Source organism: Eucalyptus grandis, chromosome 5 (genome assembly GCF_016545825.1).
Source record: "Eucalyptus grandis isolate ANBG69807.140 chromosome 5, ASM1654582v1, whole genome shotgun sequence".
Classification (NCBI taxonomy): Eukaryota; Viridiplantae; Streptophyta; class Magnoliopsida; order Myrtales; family Myrtaceae; genus Eucalyptus; species Eucalyptus grandis.
Genome location: NC_052616.1, coordinates 42026845 through 42051336, shown reverse-complemented (window position 1 = coordinate 42051336; position 24492 = coordinate 42026845). Strand labels below are relative to the sequence as shown.

Here is a 24492-nt window from a genome sequence, read left to right as displayed (position 1 = left end):
CCCCTAGCTATACCATATTTGCATCGCTAGGGCCAGCTTAGGCTTTGCGTGAGAGTTTGCGAATGCTCTCGCTCTATGCCAGCATGAGAGACCAAAGCCCACAAGTGAGTCACAAACTCTCCTCCCTTTGCCAAGTGCTCGATGTGCGCTTTTGCTTTGTCCGATGGAGCCACATACACCATTAGTTCGGCCCAAAACTCAGCCAGGATCTTCCAAATGCGCTGCGGCTCCTCCTTCAGGAGTAGAACCCCCAACCGAGCGCCCTTCTTCATAACCGTATTTTCTTGTGTTTCCATATTTTCTAGTGTTTCCCCGATCTCCTTCAGTTTGTTGATTTTTTCTCGATCTGTCTTGCACACCTTAAGCTCCTCCGCGCTTCAAGGATGACTCGGTCGAATATGTTCTCCGTGTCATCAAGGTGATCGGGTAAAAATATGGGGGCGAATGCCACCAAATAAGCAAGATATTTGGACAAGTTAGTCGCTACCTTGAAGTTTGGATCTTGGGGCGATGACTGCATGTGTTCAAGAAAGCTCGTAGCTATATGCCAAACCATTATAACTTCAGTTTGTGTCTCGAGCCTAAACGCGTCAGTGAGTTGGACCGGCACGTTGTTTAGTCTCAAGGAAGCTTGTCCATTCTCCAATTTCCCGTTCCATTTTATCAGAGAATCAAACACAGCCTTCTTCACTTCATCCGACAATCTAACGGGAGCGCCTTGTTTTTGACCGCTCCTAACAACATCAATGAAATTGACTGTGCAGAAATTGTGGAGAAATCTGGAAGGGACGTAATTGTACGATTTGAGAAAAGAGTATTGGCGAAGTTTCCATTGCCAAGGCTTCAGACGTACCCGGCATATTAGTCCTATCAGCTTCTCGATGGGCTTGCTCCCTTGCCACGACACCTTTTGCACGTAGTTGCAAAGCCATTCAACTTTCGCCCAATCGGATGTGGCCATCTGAAAGAGCTGAACAAGCTCAACACATATGAATACCAAGAGAACGACGGCAGTCAAGAGAACGTCGACGCTCAACCCATTGGATGTCACCAATTGGACAACGACATCTTGAGGCTTTGTGGTCTTGGGCATCAGGAATACAACTGTTACCAGGGTGCCTGTGATCAAACACAAAAGCTCCACCACTTTCAGCTGCCAAAGGCGCGCTTGGAAAATGATGGGGTAATTGGTGTAGAAAAAATCGTGAAGAAAGGTAAGCTCGATTTGGGCAACTCGAAATGCTCGCCCATACCCATTTTCTTCGCGAAGAATCCCATCTCGAATCAAGCACCACGTCTTCTTATGAATATCTTCCGGCAACGAGTAGTGCAAAAATTTCAAACGGAGAAGCAGGTAGAGCGCATAAGAGAGACAAATATCCTTGACCTTGCCATCCCGGTCTCCCCCGCTTGAGCTCAAAAGAGGCCCTTTGCACGCCCACACGTTTTCTATGGTGATGACTTCCTCCTCGTGGTCTTTTGAATCCGTTTTGGAACTTGCCTTTGTTGCTGCGACTTTGCCAAAGACTTTCTCGAGTGCGGTCCAGCTCACTTTCACTACATATTTGTATCCTTTCATAGTGATGGGATCGGCTTTGCAGGGTTCTCGGCAACAATACATGGAGCTCATATGATCCGTGACCCATTTTGTCATTCGATCCTGGCCAAACGCGCTCACCGACATGAGAGATAGTGCTCTCTCTGTGGTCTTAAGCACAAGGATGACGAAACAGAGCAGGAAAACCGCTAGCGTTGACGGCAAGGTGGTCAGATAGAGCGTCCACAATGTTAGTAACCCTATGAACGTGATTAAGTAGTGTTGACAAGCATATTTCTTCCGCTGCTTGATGTCCGCGAGGCTATATGCAGAAAAGGAGTTTGAGCTTCCAAGAAAGATCATCAGGAAAGTCGCCCACAGCGGGAACAGTGGGTTGCGGAAAGGGGATTCGCGCATTAGCCCGAGCGTGTACGTTATCAAGTAGCCCGAGAGAGTGTACGCTGCCCACAGCACGCCATTGAGCACTGAATTGTTGCTCCGACGCCTCAATAAGCCGAAAGCCGTGAGGAAGAGGAGCAGGAAGGCGACTGAGCCCACGGCGACCTCTATCTGCACGAGCATGCCCTTCGGGGATTGGACCCTCTTCACAACCACGCTGGCCCCGGTGATGGTTTGGTTCGCCGCCACCATTCGGCTTCTCTCTCTCTCTCTCTCTTTTTTCTTTTTTTTTTTAAGGATGAAGACAGATTGTGTTCTTGGTGAGTGTAAGAGAGCCAAGAAGTTTAAAACCTTCGAGAGTTCGTTTCCTCCGTGCGGAGGTGAAAGGGAGAACCTGTCTTTATTGACGTCACCTTTGCTGATGCGCGGAGCAGGTCCAGGCATTAATTTTTATTCCACCCAACACAAGTTACTTTATCTTGTAAACAACGTCAAGGGACGTAATTGCTGCCCGCATAAGGAATTTGCCTTTCCCTCCGTCCTTTAGGGCCACAAAAAAAGAACATTCCTTACTTGCCTCCATAATTAAAATATCAATGAAAAAAGTTACTATTGTTAAAAATCTTAAATTAGTACCCATAACATGTTTATTCAAAACTATTTTTTTCTCTTACAAAAAATATTAAACTAATGACAGATATATACCATACTAATTTTCATCTCACGAAAACTCTCAAACCGGTGCCTTTCTTCCAAATTTATACTCCATGTTGAATCCTAAATTGCTAATGGAGGATATATTATGGCCAATAGAACCAATTTGAGATTTTTCGTGAAATGAAAATTATTTTAGGGTAAATGTGATGTGTGTATTAGGGTGTGCAACCGGACCGGGTATACCCGGAAAACAGGGTCAAGAACCGGTTTCCATTGAGACTGGTCTGAGAATCGGTTCCTAAAATTTGGAATTGGTTTAAATTGGTTTGGGAACCGGTCTGATTGATTACCCACCTAAGAAGCGGTTCTCAGATTGGTTTTGGAACCAATTTTGTAAATATAGGTCCAAAACCCTATTTTTTTCCCCTTATTTCTATTCTTACTCCTGCAATCACATGATGTTTTTCTTCTTGGCTTTCTTAAACAAGCACGACACTCCTCTTTCGTTGTTCCTCTTCCTCACTTGCTTCCTTCCCTCATCGGCTCCCTCTCATAGCGTCCGACAGACAGATGGTGTTCATTGACCACGTGGATTAGCTTGCCTAATTTCTCTTTTGTAGGAGGATTTATGCTTGCATAAATGAGTAGCTTCATGTAATAATTGTGAGAATAAGACTAATATTATACCCACGTTTGTTACTAATTCTTTGCCTTATGATTTTATTTATTATAATTAGCCATGTATTAACCCCGTTGATCCTTAATTTTTGTTTAGTAAAAAAAGTGTATGTATTTATTTATTACAAGTGTTTAATGTTTCGATACAAATTAGGAGGATTACATTATTTTCTCGCGTATTTATATAAAATTTGAAGTCGTATAGGATATCGGGAAATTGCAAAACAGGTTCCAATGAAAATAGGGTTGACTCTGGAACTGGACTGGAAAAACAAGGTAAATCAAGTACAGGGTCCAATACAAACAGGGTCGGGTACAGGGTCCAGGTCTAGACCCTACTCACCCTGGACACGATCACCCTTAATGTGTATCAGTTTGAGTCATTTTTAAGGAAAGGAAAATTAATTTGGTTAAAATTTATAATAGGCTATCGGTTTATAATTTCTAATGCTATCAACCCTAGAAAGAGAACTTCTATCCACTATCGCCCAATTCTTTGTTCGAGAAGACATTTCACAAAAGGACTTGGCTAGCCTAATGGTGCCCTGATTTTCATTTTCTAACCGTCTAATACCAGCCACAAGTTTTACCGGAGGAAACCAGGACAATGCTTTGACCGGTTTCGCTTGTTTGTTTTTAATTTTTTTTTTTAAACTGGAAAGATATATTGCATTTCAAAGATAAACAAACACTTGAAATGTCAGCTTTGCAACTAATGAAAAAATCGTTATACATTATAACTTTTCATTTTTTTCACTCAAATCAAATTGTTGTAGAAAAACTCTTTGATTGCCTTGAAGTTGCTTTCATCACTAATAACTTAGTATCTCATGGTGTCATGACTTTTTATCACTAGCATCTTCGATTGAATTGTTCATCTTGTCTTTATCACTAACATTATTTTCATTAATGAAATTGCTCCATTCATCCGAACAAGATAAGAAAAAAAAATTAATTATTTTATGTCTAATATATACAAATATATTGACAAAAACCAATTAAATTAGGCATCAACAATACCTTTTACTTTTTTGCAATCGAAGAAGGAAAGTCTAATCCTTTCTCCATGGTTAAGTATTAATCGATTACAAAAACAGTTAAAAAAAAAAAAAAGAGCACACTTATCTTGGTTATTAAAAGATTGAAGGAGGCTGCCCATTTTCAGTTTTTCTACTCCCGCTCTCTTTTCTCTTGCAATTTTTTTCTTGTTGACTTTTTTCTTTTTTTCAAAACTCTTACACTTTTCCATGATTTTTATAGGATTTACAGCAATCTCTTCTCCTATTTCTCTCCTTGCTTTTCTCTATTCATTTACTAAGCAAAATATAATTAAAATGCATGAACTATCTCTACTTTCTAGTTGTTAAATTGAATTAGCGTACTTTTTCAACATTATTCTATGAGATTTTGTGAAACCACTATTAATTACTTTAAAATTTAAAAATGTTAAGCCTAAAGCATAGAAATGTAATTGAGAGGTAAATAAGGACATTGAAAGATTTGAACTCACGACTCATACTCTAACTATAAAAGAACAATGATGTTTGAATATTGATCTTAATGCGCAATTTGTTGAGAAAATGCCCGCTATTATTGTTACACTTTACAAGGAAACAATATGACAATGGGTATATTAAATGAAAAGATCATTATATCACAAGAGTTGTCAATCCCTTAATTTTAGTATCTTAAAAAATCTGCTTGTGATTTTGATCAACGTATCCATATTCTTCTTCCTTGAATGATTAAATCATTGCCTTTAAGAATGGTACTTTTTATCATGATTTTACTCAGGATTTCACTTTCTGCCATGGATTGGCCGCTTCTCAATTCAAAAAATAGTGGATATTAAAGAAAGTATCCATTGATTTTTGAATCATGCAGCGAGAGATATATGAAGTGTGACGAAGGGGAAAAATGCAAGCAATCCCGTGCATGAGTCCCACATTGGGCATACATCATATTATACACACTTTAGAAGAGGCTCATCCATAAATGCCACCTGCCGAGCTTGGTTGCGGGGGCTTGTGGCCCAGGTGGGGGCGTCGTTGTGATGGGACATGGCTTCAATTTCTGTAGGTCGAGCTTGCCGTGGGTCTCACCATGCCCGCCTGTTCCAAGCTGAGAATTGATTCATGACTATGTGAGAAAAGGCAAAAAGAACTAGAATGAAGAATATAGTGTAATTAACTCGAGCAAGAATAATGTCTTTCATTTGGGAATAGTTTGAGATTTATTCCCATAGGCACAATGAATAGCGATCTCTTCTTGGTGATTTTTTGGAGGATTTACATCAATTTCTCCCATTTGTCTTCTTGCTTTTATGTATTCATTTACTAGGGGAAGTATAATTAGGATGCATTCTACTTTTAAATTTTGCATGGAATTATCGTATTACTTTTCTTTGACATCATTTTGCTTGTTTTTATGAGATAATTATCAGCTGTTCTAAAAGCTTAAGTTATAGATATTGACGTGATATGGTATTTATTTACTCTAAAACTCTCCATCATGAGTAAACTGGACTTTGTCCTAAGCCTAAGGCATGGAAATGTAATTGGAGATGTAAATAGAGACCTAAAAAGATTTGAACTTGTAACTCCTGCTCTGATACCATAAAAAGAACAAAGGTGTTTGATTATTAATCTCAACGTACAATGTGTGGGGATGGTGTCCATTATATAAGGATATTACAAAATGTTACACTTCATAAGAAAATAATACAACAATAGAAATAATAAATAAAGAGATCATTATATTATAAGAACTGTCAATCCCTTGATTTTAATATCTTCAAGAATTTGCTTGTCATTTTGATCCATATATCCAAATTCTTCTCCTTTGATTGATAAATAAGTGCTTTTAAGAAGAGCATGCTTGGTCCATCTTTTGCAGTGCTTTTCGATCATGATTTAAGTAGGGATTTCACTTTCTACCGTGGTTTGGCCACTTCTCGATCCAAAGAACAGTGGATATTGAAGAAAATTCCAAATCCATTGAGTTCTGAATTGTGCGTAGAGAGTTACGAAGTGTGACAAAGGGAACAATGCGGTGTGCACGGAAGTCCCCCATTAGGCATTTATCAGGGCAATGCACACTTCACTAGAGGCATAGTTATTGAAAGCCGTTCCCCGAGCTCAGTTGCGCGGGCTTGTAACCCTGGGCGAGGCATTGATGTGGTGGGACATGGGTTGAATTCTTGCTGGTTGGCCTAGTTGTGGCTCTCATCTGGCTTATGTTATTTATTTTTGTGATCCCACATTTTAGACCCATATTTTCTCTTAAAGTTACGACTATTCGACATGAAGTTTTTCCACGCTTCGTACCCTTTCGTGACAACCGCCCATTTGGTGACCGTCTTGATGGAAGACGAGATATAAATAGGAACGTACGTTCATTTCTAACGGGTGATGACAAGGTCTAACTCAAACGCTCTCATTCAGAATACACCATCAGTACGAGAGTGAATTAGGGTAGTAGCGTGTCCCCAATCTTCTTTAATTTCAGGTTTTCTGACGAACTTAAACAAGAACAATGGCTGGAGGTTTGTCTTTAATCGATCCTGACTTCCGCATTTGAATTATTTTGTCTTACATTTCATATCAGAGCATGTTAAAGGCCTCTGCCTTGTTTTTGTTGTATTTTTGTGTGTTTTCGGTGTATTTTCGGGTTTTTGTAACATGAACAGTAATTCGGAGTTATGAGGCCAAGAGAGAAACTCGCAAATTCCAGAAAAATTCCGGCGACCCACCCCTTGATTTCGGACCCGTACAGTCGCACCACCATGAGGAATATTAGCCATGAGTTATTTTGGCATAACGGTGTTCGCCAGAGGTTAATCGGGCGGCGGAAGTCGCGGTGGTTGAGGATTTGTGTTTTTGGGTATTTTCGTCTGATTTTGGGGCAATTTTTGCTCATTTTCGCCGAAACTTGGACCCATGTGATCGTGCCGGCATGCTCTTCAAAACCCATTATTTATTTCTGTCTAGGATGGGCTGCCAAAGAAGAAACGCTGGCGAAACCGCGACGGAACGGTGAAAAGCGGTGAAGAAAACGACTTTCGTCGCGCGAGGAAGAAGACGCGTGGGCTCACGCGCGCCAACGGCTGGCGCGTGGAGTCCACGCGCGCGGAACTGCCCTTGGCAGTTGCCTGGCACGTGCAACGCACGCACCTGTGCGCTGAACGGCGCGCATGTGGGGTACGCGCCCGCGCGGATTCTAGCGCCTGCCGAGCACGCGCCTGTCGTCTCCCACCCGCGGCTCTTTTTTTTACATTTTTGCCCCAAATTTTTCATGTTTTTGCAATCTTGCCCTTGGCCAATTTATTTATTTACTGTTCTGCCCTTGATGTATTTATTTATTATGTCATTTCATGCATTTTTTTATGAATATTTTATGCATGAAATTTAATGTCCAATGATTCATATAATTAATTAATTAGAGAGTAGCCACATCATCTTTAATTAATTAAATTATATATTAAATGCTCCGGATCATATTTAGAAATGGACATTGATTGTAATTAATTATATTAATATGATGAATTTTATCCCACATGAATTTTCATTATATTAATATGATTAATTAGGATGAAATATCATATTATTTTTTCTTAATTTACCCACAGGGATTAAGAAAAGGCATATAATATGGTAGTTTCTTCATGAAGTAATTATGAATCTATTTAAATTAAAAGCTTAGCCCACAAGGTAGTTTTTTATGTTATGTGATTCATATTGTGACATGTTTACATTGGTAAAACATGATTTATTTATATTTGCCTCAAATTTTGTGACATAAGCATGATTATTTGATATGCGGTTTCGCAACTGTGAATTTCTCTGAATTTAAGTTTGATGTTCCTATACTTGAATGGTGAGAACTATAAAGGTTGGAATGAGTCAGTTCTTCTTCAATTGGGGTGGATGGACATTGACTATGCTATAAGGAAAGACGAACCACCTGCTCCTACTAATTCGAGCACTCCAGCTGAGATAACAATGGGAGCAGTCCAACCGCGTTTGTGCCATGTTTATAAGAGCTAAGATATCTCCTAGTATTCGTGGTTCAGTTGCTCAGCATGGCAATGCTAAAGCTTTATTAGAGGCCATAGATGCGCAGTTTGAAAGTTCTGAGAAGTCGCATGCCATGACCCTGATTATGAAGTTTTCATCATTGAAGCTCACTAGTGTTAGAGGTGTGCGTGAGCACATCATGCAAATGAGGAACATTGCAGCTCAGCTTAAGAATCTTGAGGTTGAGATATCTGAATCCTTCATTGTGTATTATATTCTGAACACTCTCCCACAACAGTATGCTCCTTTCAAGATCTCTTATAACACACATAAGAATAAATGGTCTATTAATGAACTCATGACCATGTGTGTTCAAGAGGAAGAAAGACTGGTTATGGAATTGGGAGAAAGTGTTCATTTGGCAACACAAGGAAAGAATAAGGGCTATGGAAAGCATAAGGGAAAAGGTAAAATACCTCCCCAAGCTGACATTAAGAAAGAATCCAAATGCTTCTTTTGTAAACAGAATGGGCATATAAGGAAGGATTGTGTCAAATTTAAGGCCTGGCTCGAGAAGAAAGGTAATCCAATCTCTTGTGTTTGTTATGAATCTAATATGACTGATGTAAGTCACAACACTTGGTGGATTGATTTTGGATCTACAATCAATATTTCGAATTCCATGCAGGGTTTTCAAAACCACAGGAAGCTAGTGGGAAGTGAACAAAGCATCTATTCATGAAACAAGATGCGTTCGCATGTGGAAGCTATTGGGAGATATAGACTAGTTCTCAATAGTGGTTTTGTTTTAAATTTGGAAAAGACCTTTTATGTTCCTAGTTTTTCTAGAAACTTAATTTCAGTTTCAAGACATGTACCTTTGGGATACTCTTTTAACTTTGAAGATTCAAACTTCTGTTTATCATTTAAATCTGAAATTGTCGGGAGTGGTACTTTGTCTGATGGTCTTTTTCGAATTAATTTACAAGACAATGCCTATTATGATGCGATGCATGTTCATGATAAAGCTGGTATAAAACGATGTGTTGTGAAAGAACATTCCTCTATGTTGTAGCATCAGAGATTGGGACATATCTCCATAGAAAGAATTAAGCGATTAGTAAATGATGGAGTACTCGGTACTTTAGATTTTACTGATTGTGATACTTGTGTGGACTGCATAAAAGGAAAGCAGACTAACAAGACAAAGAAATGTGCCAAGAGGAGTACATAAATATTAGAAATCATACACACGGATATTTGTAGTCCGGATATAGACTCATGTGGTCAGAAATACTTCATCTCCTTCATAGATGATTATTCACGTTATATGTATTTCTACTTGATTCATAATAAGTATGAAGCATTAGATGCCTTTAAGGTATTTAAGGCGGAAGTAGAGAAACAATGCAATAAGCAAATTAAGATCGTGAGATCAGATAGAGGTGGAGAATTCTATGGTAGATACCTTTGAAGATGGACAAGCACTGGTCCATTTGCAAGATTTCTTCAAGAGCATGGGATAGTTGCCCAATATACTATGCCGGGTTCTCCAGGACCAAAATGGCGTAGCGAAAGAAGAAATCGGACCTTATTAGACATGGTGCGTAGTATGCTTAGCAGCTCCAAACCTCCTAAATCCTTGTGGACTGAAGCACTTAAGACGGCAGTGTACATATTAAACCAAGTTCCGACCAAGGCTGTCCCAAAGACACCTTTTGAGTTATTTAAGGGTTGGAAACCGAGTTTGCATCATGTGCGCGTTTGGGGATGCCCGTTTGAAGTGAGAGTTTATAATCCACAAGAAAAGAAGTTGGACCCAAGGACCATAAGTGGGTATTTCATTGGATATGCCGAAAGGTCTAAGGGATACAGGTTTTATTGTCCATCTCATACCACTAGGATTGTGGAATCAAGAAACGCTAAATTTCTTGAAAATGACTTGATCAGTGGGAGCGATCGATCGAAGGACCTTGATCCTAAGAAAGATCATACAGATACTCAACCTTCCACCTCAAGTTTAAGATTAGTTGTTGCTCATAATGCCCCTTCAGTTCAATCGGCTATTGAACAACCAATCGTTGAAGTTCCACAACCTGCTGATATTGATCTAGAAGATCCAGTTGTTCAGCAATTACCAGAAACTGTTGAACAACTAGTTGAGCAACACGCTCCTCAAGAGAATGTTGATACAACATTGAGAAGATCTTCTAGAATAAAGAAATCGGCTATTCCTAGTGATTATATTGTGTATTTATAAGAGTCTGACTACAATATTGGAGCTGAGAATGACCCTGAAATGTTTTCACAAGCCATGGATAGTGATAAATCCAATTTTTGGTACAATGCCATGAAGGAAGAGATGAGTTCTATGGCATCTAACAAAGTCTGGGATTTTGTTGAGTTACCTAATGGTGTGAAGGCCATTGGTTGTAAATGGGTCTTCAAAACTAAGAAGGATTCAGTGGGTAACATTGAAAGATATAAAGCTAGACTTGTTGCCAAATGATTCACTCAAAGGGAAGGAATCGATTACACGGAGACTTTTTCTCCTGTATCTAAGAAAGATTCTCTTCGTATTGTTTTGGCTTTAGTTGCCCATTTTGATATGGAATTACATCAAATGGATGTGAAAACGGCGTTCCTCAATGGAGAACTAGAGGAGGAGGTTTACATGAAACAGCCTGAAGGATTCTCCTCTAGTAAATGTGAGCATTTGGTGTGCAAGCTTAAGAAATCTATATATGGCTTGAAACAAGCATCCCACCAATGGTACTTAAGGTTCCATGAAGTCATCTCTTTATTCGGTTTTGTAGAGAATGTCATGAATCAATGTATATACCAGAAGGTCAGTGGGAGCAAAATTTGTTTCCTTGTACTGTATGTGGATGATATACTACTTGCAACCAATGATAAGGGGTTGTTACATGAGGTGAAACAATTTTTCTCTAAGAGTTTTAACATGAAGGATATGGGTGATGCATCTTATGTCATTGGCATTAAGATCCATAGAGATAGGCCTCGAGGCATTTTAGGACTATCTCAAGAAACCTATATCAATAAGGTCCTAGAGAGATTTCGGATGAAAAATTGTTCACCAAGTATAGCACCCATTGTGAAGGGTGATAGGTTCAATTTGAACCAATGCCCGAAGAACGATCTAGAAATGGAACAAATGTACAACATTCCATATGCTTCTGCTGTTGGAAGCTTGATGTATGTTCAGGTTTGCACTCGACCTGACATCGCTTTTGCTGTGGGAATGTTGGGAAGATATCAGAGTAATCCAGGTTTAGACCACTGTAGAGCTGCAAAGAAAGTGATGAGATACCTTCAAGGTACCAAAGACTATATGCTTATGTATAGACGGACTGACAACTTGGAAGTGGTCGGTTATTCGGATGCGGACTTTGCGGGTTGCATTGATTCACGAAAATCAACATCTGGATACATTTTTATGTTAGCTGACGAAGCCGTGTCATGGAGAAGTGCTAAGCAGACTTTGACTACTACTTCCACTATGGAGGCTGAGTTCGTTTCTTGTTTTGAGGCTACCTCGCATGGTGTATGGTTGAAGAGTTTCATTGCTGGGCTTAGAATTATTGATTCAATTTCTAGGCCATTAAGAATATATTGTGACAATTCAGCTGCGGTTTTTATGGCTAAAAATGCCAAAAGTGGCAGTCGAAGTAAGTATATCGACATTAAGTATTTAGCCATAAGAGAACGTGTTAAGGATGAATAAAGTGGTCATTGAACATATTAGCACTGAATTGATGATGGCTGATCCTTTAACTAAAGGCATGCCACCAATGAAGTATAAGGATCATGTAACTAGTATGTGAATAGGTCCCATCATGTAATTTGTCGTCATATGAACGATTTTTGTTGTATGAAACTCTTGTTCAGTTGTAATGTTGATTCTCAATTTTTGTGTACACATTTTGTTGTTTATGAGAATAACATTTATCCTTGGTTCTGGAATAAACATGGGGTTTATTCATTAAGATATGTTGTCACATATAGGCTAACATTAAAGAAATAAGATGCATTGTGATACATGGAAGATATTACTCACTCTTAGAGGACATGTCGCCATGATCCATGTGTTTTGTTTCTTTTCTTTAAGCATAAAGTTTTTGTGGAATTAGTTGGATAATCTGTATGATGAAAATGATGGGATCAAGTGGGAGAATGTTATTTATTTTTGTGATCCCACATTTTAGACCCATATTTTCTCTTAAAGTTACAACTATTCGACATGAAGTTTTTCCACGCTTCGTACCCTTTCGTGACAATCGCCCATTTAGTGACCGTCTTGATGGAAGACGAGATATAAATAGGAACGTATGTTCATTTCTGACGAGTGATGACAAGGTCTAACTCAAACTCTCTCATTCATAATACACCATCAGTACGAGAGTGAATTGGGGTAGTAGCGTGTCCCCAATCTTCTTTAATTTCAGGTTTTCTGACAAACTTAAACAAGAACAATGGCTGGAGGTTTGTCTTTAATCGATCCTGGCTTCCCGCATTTGAATTATTTTGTCTTACAGCTTCCCCCATTCCAAGCCAAAAGCTGATCAATGCAGGCTGAGCGAAGGCTAGGGCCGTGTGTTTCCTAGATTTGAGGGATTAGCGTGAGGCTACTAGCCTCATAGAGCTACGAAAACTAGGGGTGTCGAAAAGCGAACCGCCCATGTCGGTTCGGTTTGGAGAATAAATTATATATATTTTTTCAGTTGTTTTCGATTCAGTTTAGTTAACCAAAACGAACTTGAAATCGCCCACTTTTTTAATATTAAAATTTACACAATCTTCCTTCTTCTTTTTTTCCACTAAATTTCTTCTTAATATTACAAAAAAAAAATCGAAAAACCCAATCGAATCGCGTCTTCAATTTTAGTCATGATTTGTTTCAAAGTTAATGCACATCAAAATGGTTCAGTTTGGATTTTCTGAAAACCTGAAACCAAATAGGTTACACTACTAGCAAAAACTCTTGACATAAGTAGCACTGACGCTGACACGCAACACCGGACACAACACAACACGACATACCAACACGTTCTTTTTCAAAGAATAGAGAATTTTGACACGTTAGTACACGTCATATATTAAATATATTTATATATATAATTGATAATAATTTTTATGATTATTTTAATCAAATTAATTTGATTCGAATTCACAAATAAATAATAAAAAGAACCTAGAATGATTTTACACTAAAAACATTAATCCATTGTTTGTTAATATCATTAATTATTTTAATTTGACAAATTTAAATCCATTCCAATAATCCATAAAACTCGAAGGAAAAAAAAAACAAGCAATCTATATTCTAGACTCACGTGTTAAAGGGTGTCAAAAGAGAAGAGAGAAAAGAAAAAACTTGAGGGGTAAATTTTATGTCATGGGAAGTGAGAGTTAGAAAAGAAGATTAGGTCTTTTTTCGTTCCCAATTTATTATTTTTAATTTATATATATTTTGGTTTCTCATTTATTGAAAAATTTTAAAATTGACTTGTGCGCGTCGGAATTATGTGTTGACATTCTAAACTTGCATATCGAAATTTTGGACTCTAGTGTTGAGAGAGTTGACCAGGTATTAGAAAAATTAACATCTATTGATCGAGTGTCCAAGAATATTAAACACGTGTTGAAATGTCCGACACGACACGGAGGCTCTCAGAAAATGTTGATGCTTCCTAGCTCTTTGTAGTGCAATGATAATGGCATGGCGCCACTCAGGTCCGCCATGGCCCAATGGAATTAATTCTTTGTACCGCCACTTTTTTTTTTCTCCTTTTTTCGTCATTCTTATTCACCTTAGTGCGTGGACACAACCTTTTTCTTTTTTTCCCTTCTTTTTTTTTTGTGTTTGTTTTGAAAGACTAGGTAACAACTACAGGAAAAAAATGATATACCGTGTGAGGGGTTTTCGTTTTATAAGTAAAAAAGGCAAAATGAACAAAAATGAAGAACGTAGTGTGATTAACGCGAGAACAATTTCTTTCATTTAGGAATATAATTCAAGATTTATTCCCATAAAGATGATTTAACTAGAATAAAGAATATAATGTAACAAATATAAGAATAATATCTTTCATTATTTATTCCTATAGAGATGATATTATCTTTTGCCAATAAAAGAAAATGCACTCGGCCCAACTTTTGCGAGTTTTTTTTTTTTTTTTTCATGATTTTACTTGGGATCAGGCTTTCTGCCATGGATCGACCGCTTCTCAATCTAAAGAATAGCGGACGTCGAAATAAAAATTCAAAACCTATTGAGTTCAGAATCGTGCACTAGAGACTGACATGAGGTGTGATGAAGGGAAACGATTTGAGGAATCCTGTGCGTGAGGCTGGATTCACGGAGCAGCGAAAACCTTCCGCTCCCGGCAATGGAAGGATAATGGGCGGGCGCCACTCGGGTCCACCATGGCCCAATGGGCCGAATCCTCGGGACTTTTGGACATTTTCCTGTCGTTTTTCGTTTTTTTATCTTTTTGTCTTTTTCTATTTTTGGTTCGAAAGAACAGGTAACAATCATAGGAAAAAAGAAAGGGAAAACTGTGGCTGGCGGACGTGAGGGTTTTTGAGCCCATTTAATTTCTTGGGTTTCATAAGTGAAAAGGCCGAAAAAGGAACTAGAATAAAGAAATAGAGTGTAACAAACGCGGGAATATTTTTCTTTTCATTCAGGAATATGTAAGAGAAGAATGAAGAATATAGTGTAATAATGGCAAGAATAATTTCTTTTCAGCTAGGAATAATTCAAGATTTATTACCACAGAGATGATAAAACTAGAATAAAGAGTATGCAATAATAAAGTGGAGAAGAATAATTTCTTTCTTACAGGAACAAATCGAGATTCATCCCCAAGAGATGATAATGTCTTTGGAGATATGCTGTTGCATTGATTTTGCATGTGCAAAACAGCAGGTTTATTTACTTGCTGTTAAGTTTTGTCCCAGCTCTATAACCTTAGACTCCTTATGCTGTTTGACTGAACTCGCTGATTCCGCATCCACCGAAAGTCAGTAACCTTCCTTAAGGGCATTGTCCCTACACATGTTACAATTGCTTCATAACTCGGCGAGTCAGCTCCAATTTCGGAACATCACCTGAAATTAAAGGCCAAAAAAGGATTTGCGAATTTCAAAGGCTATGGACTTTCAACTCTAGCGTGTGAATTATCCTATCATACAATCAACTAAATGCAAAATGCTAAACTATATACTCAATAATTAGCAAGGCATTGCGTTGTTACTACTTGGTTTTTATTTTCGCTTTCTACATCTGATTTGGTCAATAAATGCAACTCTTGAAATGCTGTTTCAGCTTACGGTTACTTCCGATCAGGACGGCCCACATTTAATAATTTGCGAACGAGCAGTTTCTAGTGGAAAAAAGGATGAGTCCATTCTCCGAAAGGGCTGGCAAGCGAATCCTGTTCCTTTCGACTCGAAACGTTTCTGTAGGAAGATTTTCAGCTGGTATAGCTCAGAAGCATCTATATCTAGGTGACATGGATGTAGTAGATTCCACAAAGAACATGAAGGAGGCTCATTCATCCAGTAAGCATCACGCAGCAAAACAGCAGTTCTTATTTTTTTGATTTTGGGCCGCGAGAGTTATTTGTTTCCATCACTTCTTGTGAACAAGCAGCCATTTTTCCAGTGTAAAATAATCGATACCGACAACAATCATAAACAAAGACATCATTCCAACGAGTTTTGTCTCGTCAATACAACCACGGAATCAAGAATCACGCCACTAAAAGTTCTCACCCTGTAACTGCAAGTTCCAATGAGATATAGTTGTGGATCCCCTTTTCCTTCAATCATGGCACCGCAATTGACAATTTCAGTCATAGGCCATCAGAGAGCCTGCTAGAGGGCAAGTAACTTATGCCAGTTTGGCCGGGATTTGTTAGTAACTCAAAGTTTCCAGCAGTAAATGACTCGTCCTTCAGAAAGATTGGTCTTTCGAGGTTAGAATATGCACAATACTCTACTTCGTACACCGTTGCATCCTTCAAGAATGCTGAGACTGACACTCCAACTCCTTCCCCTGCACAGCTTTGAAAATTTGGGCAAATGAGCAAAAGCATATCATGGAATTTGCAGGCTGCATTGATGTGCTTTAACTGATGATCAATCTTTGTGCTTCTTGAATGTAGCCCAAGATCAATATGGTTTATCACTTAGACCTATCAATGGGTCTCAACCATCTAATTGGAAGCACTCTGAATAAATAATGCCACAAAGCTTAATTCAAAAGCATGCCTATTTGCTAAAAGAAGCCGATGAAATAGAGTAACTTAAAATTCAACCGAGCTTGCTTGACATTATGTGCTGAAGATGTTGTCATAATCATATGAAAATAATAATCTTACCATGTGTGACAAGCAGCAAGTTTTCTGAAGGATATTTATCAGCTAGGGCAACAATAATTTGCTCATATCTAGCTCGTGCACCCAATACTGTCTCTTCCCATTGTGGCATCTGCAGCCAATTTGCATCAATGCAAAGTGAAGTCATGATTATATTGCCAGTAGATGTATTGGCACCAAGTTATATAATTTACAGGCAAAAGCATTCTGTTTGTCCAAAAAATTTCACCTGTTTATACACTCTTTCTCCCGTATGATCCACTGTGCCTGTTGGTAGCAGCGCTTCAAGCTCAGAAATATCAAATCCCCAATCCCCATCTTTAGGAGGAAATTTGATGGCTTCCCGGTTCAACATCTCACACAATCCATACTCAATTGAAACCTGTAAGAAGATTAAAAGCTTCATCGTTCACTTATAATTTCATGAACGCAACTCTGCAGTAAACAAACTCACAAAATGGCCAAATGTTAGTTGTATCTTTTATTGAAAAGGCAGACCACAAATCTGTGGGTTTGATCTCTGTTTCAGCATTCTTCAATCAACTTATTTATATGTAGAAGCCAGTATCTATACAACCACTCTACATAAAGACTATTTACATTTTAATGATTTAGATCAGTATGTCAAGACTCCCCATTCCTTTCTGTGCTTATGCTAGAATCAAGGAACAATCTATTCTTAAAAGGAAATACCAACTACTGTTCTAAGGATTCCACCTAAGCAATTAATAGCAACCAAGCAATACAGGTGAACACTGTTCAACATAGTTCCCACTCGCATTAGATCTGTCAACCAATGCAATAGAAGTCCACGGAGGTATTAACCAAAACATAATATGGTTAAGATTCACCTAATTCAAAACACTTTGCGAATGTGTGCGCTCTTCATACAAATGGAAGATCTAGATGACCTAAACTGGAAGAAATAGCTGCAGTGAGAGAGGAAGAGACAAAACCAAACGGAGACAAATTCCTCTCTTGGTGGTGATATGTTAATATGAAGCAAGAAGTGAACTATTGATAGACTATGTACTCTTTGGAAGTGGAAGAAAATTATTTCCTCTTGCTTCCTTCCAACTTTGGATGAAACAGAGCCTGACTTGGAAAAGGAAATTTTCTCCTGAACTCTCATATAATACCCATTGCATTATCTAAAATGTAGCAAAGCAACATATTTCACCCTGAGATAAGCTATTTCCCTCTATATGAACACAACATAAACAAGATTAGAGCTCTTTGATTAAGACTGACATTGATGATAGTCGATAAAATCTAGCTAATTAAAAGATACTATGATACTGCACTGCACTGCCCTGCTTGACTCTGCCTTCAATTGTGTATTGCTGTTGCCTAACTGATGCCACATATTTGATACATTTTCCAGAGTTCATCAGAAGATCTAAAATCACTATGCAGTGCCTTATATATTTAAGAATGTTATATGATACAATATCCAGATAACCGTTTTTCAAAGATATGCCCATCGCTGGGAAGGAATGCTTCCCAAGCTAATTAGATCATAACTACTTACCTATCGCCAAACATATCTTCAAATGCAAACTGCTCCCAAGATGGGAAAAAGAAATATGCATTCTCTTCAGAGCCCACATGAAAGATCAAACTTCACAAAGTCAGCCTACAAATCTCACGAGATAACTCTATTGGTAAACTCAAACCTCATACTGCTCTCAAGCATTTGATTCACAGGGGCCATAGCAGTCTTCTTTTTCACTTGATTTTGAACCAACGCAACAATGTTGTCGTTCAATTTTGCATTACTCTAGCGAGACAACCCCCCTTCTCTCAATAATACATTTCAAGTTGACATCAACGATTCTCGCTAGGAAGGATTTCTACATGTCACACAAGTTCCTAAATTTGCAGATTACCTTCTAGATAACCATAAGAAAAGTAATTTTCACACCTCAATTCGTTCCTCTCTCACAACACAGTGGGTCCCTCATGGATGGAGACCACTCTATCAATCATAAGAATGCAAATATTTAATCCCCAATCATTCACTTCGGAGAAATGCTTGCTATCTGATCAAATCTTTATACGTATCGAGCTCACATGGACAGTACGTATGCAATATGGTTCTTTAGCTTGACACGCACGTCACCAAATTCCATCCTCGCATGATCGACACCCGCACGCGTTGACCTTAAAAGTCCATTGCTCTCTCGGCCTCTACCAATCAATCAACGAACTACTCCAATCAAAACTCTAGCCATCGCCATCGCCATCGCCACCGACATCGCCATCGCTATCACATTCAGATGATCGCACATCACAACGCGTGTACGCACGCAAACAATCACAAGCTCGCGGACTGACCTTGAGCCTCGACGGATCGATGGAGAGGGCTGCCGAGGTCGTGGCGGTGAGGTCGTCGTCGTCGACGGCGCAGAGGGCGGAGACCGCCTCGGAGGCCGTCTGGACGCAGCGGAGGAACGGGGACACGAGCACGCGGTGGATCGGGAAGCCGAGCTTGTCCCGGAGCTTGCGGCCGGTGCAGAACGCCCGGACCAGGCCGGCCTCGACGAGGGGCGGGTCCCAGGGGCGGGCCGCCGTGGACACCCACAGCGGCTCGAAGTTGTCGATGCGGTCGCCGTGGCGCATCACGATGACGTGCTGGCGGCGCTGCGGGTCGGCCTGGGGATCGGAGGACGCCATCGGGAGGCGGCGGCGGTGGCGGCGCGCGGCGGAAGGGGGCGGCGGCGGAGGCGGAGGCCGGCGCGTTCGGATGTGGAGAGGGGGAGAGACGACGATTGGGAAAGGAGGCGTTTTTCTTGTTATGGTGGGCAGAGAGGGAGAAATGACATGGAAATGGAGCAAAAGACATTTTTGGATTCCATGAGCACTCGAGAAAAGGAAAAAGGAAACTGTCTTTGGCTTACTACTTTTTTTTTTTCTCTTTTTTTGGTACCTATTTATTTTATTTAAAAAAAAAAAATTGCCCTTCGTGGCATATTCCACGCTACCACTAGTTTTCTTTTTTCTTTTTTTAGTACAAGATGACGAAAAGTAGAGTGCGCTCCAAACATTGCCAAGGCATTAAATTGACCGGAAAGATACGTGAGTGCTTAGAATTGAATTAATAAGATTAAAAAGTTTCACCGAATTAACATTCATACAATAGGTTTCAACTCCAAAGCCACACAATTATAAGTCATCTTCTTAGGTATCGTTGCGACCTATTCTTATATAATTAAAGGTTGAATAAATAACTAAAATTTAGGTGTTAGTAAGTATATAATTATAAGTAGTCCCTTAAAGTGCGCTATCAAAATTCGCATTTGAAGGTGCACTCTGACAAGCCATCTATAGGGGCATACCTTACAACTGTGTAGCAAGGTAGATATTGCAAGCCGCCATTGAAGGAAAGCCCTCACAATCCACCTTTCAAAGGTAGGACAAGGAAAGTGATCACAGATAGGGTGTGTGTAGAGCTACATTAGACCGGATCAAACCATTTACAAGTGATTCCCAGTTTTTGGTGTGGAATTGAATTGCCCAGACATATGACCAATATGTTTTCTTTTTCCCTTTTTGCCAAAAAGCAAACAAGTGCAACACCGGAATTGAAGTAGGTTTAGGACCGACCAATACAATTTAGTTCTCAATCTTGATTCTGAAGTAAAACTAGCCCAACCCAAAAACCGATCACCCCTAATTGTAGATCTAATGAATAACACAAAGGGGTCAAATGACAGCTTCTGATTCAGGAGGTCAATGGTGCTCAACCAAGCGGTCAACACCTAACCAGTTATGCCCAGGATGGCATATATAGAAATTGACCTATAATACAAGAAAAAGGGGGCCAGATCTAATGAGTAACACAAAGGAATCAAAGAGCAGCTTCTGATTCAGGAGGTCAATGGTGCTCAACCAAGCGGCCAACACCTAACTAGTTACACTCTGGACGGCATATACAAAAATTGACCTATAATACAAGAAAAAAGGGGGTGGACCACTAAGAAGGTGAAGCTCCCCATAGGGCACAGTTCAAGATAGTTGAGGATGACTTGGGAAAATGAGAAGTAGAAAATTCTAAGCCACAATACCATAACTTCTAGTTCTAAACAAGGTTTCCATGATTACTTCACCACGTTATCGCCAAGAAAATGCCAAATTCTACAATCAAGAACTTGCAAAGTTGAGGCGAGCAGTGCAGTTGTTCTTCCCAGGTGGAACTGCCGTAGAAGCTCCGTCGTGTGATTTTGGAGACTCCAGAGATTTGAACGTCGCCCTAAGAGTTCGTACCCCATCTGACGCCTCTAATTATAAGACAAAGGGGATCGTCTCGTAACGAAGAAAAGACCTTAACATGGGCTTTCAAAAGGCAAGAAGTGAACAAAAAGCCCCTGAAATAAAGAACTACAGAGAAAAATAGACTTGGAGAAAAATGCTGAAGTCAAGTTCCTAAAGGGAGGAGAGGTGTCGATGCCAAAGGGAAATGCCAACTACCAGAAGGCCCTCGCAATTGCGACAAGGGTAAGGGCCGAAGGATGCACCCACGTCCATGGTGGCCGTCAGATTGCCTCATCGAGTTGTCTTACTTGACTCGAATTAACCTCGCAAACTGGGTATTAGCATGAGCTACTAGAATGGCTAGTCCCTCTGTCACCAGCACTCACATTCAAATTCTCTCTATCGCCCCATACCATATCGACTTTGGCGTCGGAGTGTTTATCCGAGCCACTCACCGAACTCCTCAACTATTTCTCTCTCCCATGTATCCAATGGATAATACCATGAAAACCACAATAAATTTATCCAAAATTATTTTTTTTAATCACAAAAGACCACTTACCTTCTATAAGTTTTCGTTAAATTTTACTGTTAAATTACTAAGTTAAATGACACGTGGTAATTAATAGATATACTAGTTTAGGGGTTTACCCTATATTTGTCAAATGTATATTAATTTATAATTTTAATGTAAAAAGAAACTAATTGATGGTAAATTTATTATAAATGTATAAATTTGTGATTTTTATCAAAGGGAATTAATTGATGGTAAATTTATTACAAAAGTATCACTTTAGGATTTTTGATAATAAAAAAATTAGTTTGGAATAAATTTATCATTAGTGTATTAATTGTCGTCGGGAATACATGCTTCCCAAGCTAATTAGATCATAACTACTTACCTATCGCCAAACATATCTTCAAATGCAAACTACTTCCAAGATGGATGGGAAAAAGAAATATGCATCCTCTTCGGATTCCACATGAAATATCAAACTTCACAAACTTCAGGCCCCAAATCTCACCAAATAAACCCTATCGGTAAACTCAAACCTCATTCTGTTCTCAAGCATTTGATTCAAAGGGGCCATAGCACTCTTCTTTTTCACTTGATATTGATCAGACAGGTCATATATCATCCACCTTAAACCAACGCCACAATGTCGTCGTTCAATTTTGCATTATTCTAGCGAGACCCCCCCTCCTCTCAATAATACATTTCAAGTCGACATCAACAATTCTCGCTAGGAAGGATTACTGCACGTCAGACAAGTTCCTAACTTTGCATATTACCTTCTAGATAACCATAGGCAAAGCTAATTTTCCCACCTTAATTCGCTCATCTCTCACAAAACAGTGGATCCCTCCTGGATAGAGACCACTCCATCAATCATAAGAGTGCAAATATTTATCCCAATCATTCACTTCAGAGAAGTGCTTGCTATCTAATCAAATCTATTTGTGTATCGAGCTCACATGCACCTATCTAATCAAATCTATCTGCGTATCGAGCTCACATGCACCGTACGTATGCAATACTGTTCTTTAGCTTGACACGCAAGTCACCAAATTCCACCTACTCATGATCGACACCCGCACGTGTTGACCTTAAAAGTCCATTGCTTTCTCGGCCTCCAACAGTCGATCAACGAACTACTCCAATCCAAACTATGGCCATCGTCATCGCCATCGCCATCGCCATCACATTCAGATGATCGTGTTATAATATGTAATATATTTTTATTATTCTAAATATGATCCCAATATTATATTCTCAATAAATTCCAATTTAGTGTCCAATTTATTACCCACGTGTATTACGTGATATTTGATCATTAATATGTTACCATAACGGTCTTGATGGAAGATATGCATAATGTAATAAACGGAATAAAAACGTCATGTTGTATAATTCAAACCTTATTATTACAGAAAACACATCATCAGGTTTGAGGGGTATTGACTAGTAGAACATGACATACAGATTTGGTGTTCCTCATATTGCAGATCAATAGTGCTGAGTGGATCTGTCCAAGGTTTTGAGGTTTCCCACATTTGTAAATTTTCATCAGTGGCTGAAGGTATGTTGATCTTTACGTTTTTGCCAATCGATCCCGAATTTTGTATGAATTTATCCGTGATTGATAAATCAGAATCATAAGGTTTTAGTTTATATTTATTCAATTAGTTGGTATTAGAGTATGTTTACAATCTCTATCTTGGTGAAATTTTTGGAATTTCTATTTATTTTCATTGAATTATGTATGGGTAAATTCATATTTCTATATGGCTTGGATCATAATTTAGAATTTCGGCCAAATTTGGGTGACCCACCACGCGATAATGAATCTGCATGATCACACAACCATTAGGAAGAAAAACCCTTAAATTTTTCGGCATATTACTGATCGTCGGAGGTTAATCGAGTAGTGAAATTTTGGTGGTTAGGATTTTATAGGGCAGATTGTTTTAGGTTTAATTCTGGTCAATACATTGGTCATTTTTGTCGGATCTTCAAATTATTCGTTTGTCCCAACGTTCTTTTTGAAACCCATCAACCAATTTGGTTGGACATGGGCTGTGGGATATCATGACTCAAATTTCTTAGCTTCGTATCATTCCTGGAAAAGATTTGTAAATCCGAGCTTCCTTAAGGTGCGGTTGAGGTTTATAGGATGTGGTTCCTATGCTTTGTGGGGCATTAGTGATGATGCCATTATTTTTCACAAAAGCCCATGGTTGTCAAAAGAATAGAATAGTGTGAATCTTTGGGTTTGGTCGGACAGTTCTCAGTTCTTACTACAGAAGATGCTTCTAGTGAGTGAGAGGATAAAACCAATTGAAGAAAGCTAAGAGGTTTTTGTCACTTTCCTTTTCAGTGTTTCGTTCAAGCCCAAATATCTGGGTTATATGGCAATAAACCTTATGGTGGGAATTTCAATAGCTATTAAGTACTTATTGGTTAAGTACCACAATAACCATCAGAGGTGATCAAGGAAGCCATCCTCCTTCCAGATTAAAGGGTGTATGAATGGATAGCTGGAATTTAATCCAAAAGGATAAAGAATTGAATTCCATGGAGTCTGAATAGATCTGTGTGGCATTGCCACATAAGACTTTCCAGATTTTTAGTGAAGCTGTCATTTTGGATTTGTTCAACAATCTACTGGGGGGTATTGCCAGCTTAGCCAATCTCGTATTCTTTCGATCTTATACTTTTCATTGTGGTGAAAAGTAGGGAAAGCATTACTCATGATATACATGTTGATTTCTGCCGGTACTTTTGATCTTGACAGAAAATCAGCAAGCACGTTCTTCTTCCCAACAATGTGTTTAGTTTCAAAAGTGTATTTTGAAAATCATTCAGCCCTCGAAGCAGTTGAGAATGTGGAATCTGCTTCTGTTTGAACTTGGTTATCTAGCGAAAAGATGTCATGTCCAATTCTACCATGAAGTGATGGCTGATGAGATAGAATTCGAACTTTTTTATTCCATATATCACTACCAAGATTTCTTTAAAAATGGAATGATAATACATTTCAGCTTA

At 39.0% G+C, this 24492-nt stretch overlaps 2 protein-coding genes across 2 annotated transcripts; both read right to left on the bottom strand.

Annotated features, from left to right (window-relative positions):
- Positions 1 to 620: 620 nt before the first annotated feature.
- On the bottom strand, positions 621 to 2227 carry LOC104443002. Its single transcript, XM_018872202.2, has 2 exons — positions 854 to 2227; positions 621 to 734 (listed from the first exon to the last, which is right to left on the bottom strand). The coding sequence occupies exons 1-2, from the start codon at positions 2186 to 2188 to the stop codon at positions 705 to 707; spliced, it is 1365 nt and encodes a 454-aa protein (XP_018727747.1). The 5' UTR covers positions 2189 to 2227; the 3' UTR covers positions 621 to 704.
- A 13647-nt stretch (positions 2228 to 15874) lies between these two features.
- Positions 15875 to 19542, bottom strand: LOC104441528. The gene is made up of 4 exons (XM_010054678.3): positions 19029 to 19542; positions 16921 to 17073; positions 16695 to 16803; positions 15875 to 16369 (listed from the first exon to the last, which is right to left on the bottom strand). Exons 1-4 carry the CDS (start codon positions 19365 to 19367, stop codon positions 16167 to 16169), a joined length of 804 nt encoding a protein of 267 aa, XP_010052980.2. The 5' UTR covers positions 19368 to 19542; the 3' UTR covers positions 15875 to 16166.
- Between the last annotated feature and the right edge of the window lie 4950 nt (positions 19543 to 24492).

Bases quoted from the DNA above. Each gene is read 5' to 3' on its own strand.
- LOC104443002 (XM_018872202.2), bottom strand. From the start codon at position 2,188: ATGGTGGCGGCGAACCAAACCATCACCGGGGCCAGCGTGGTTGTGAAG. The intron at 735-853 runs GTACGTCTGAAG...TGATGTTGTTAG, and splicing joins TGATAGGACTAATATGCCGG to GAGCGGTCAAAAACAAGGCG.
- LOC104441528 (XM_010054678.3), bottom strand. From the start codon at position 19,367: ATGGCGTCCTCCGATCCCCAGGCCGACCCGCAGCGCCGCCAGCACGTC. The intron at 17,074-19,028 runs GTCAGTCCGCGA...ATCTTCTTACAG, and splicing joins TCGATCCGTCGAGGCTCAAG to GTTTCAATTGAGTATGGATT. The intron at 16,804-16,920 runs GTGAAATTTTTT...AATTGGCTGCAG, and splicing joins GAGAAAGAGTGTATAAACAG to ATGCCACAATGGGAAGAGAC.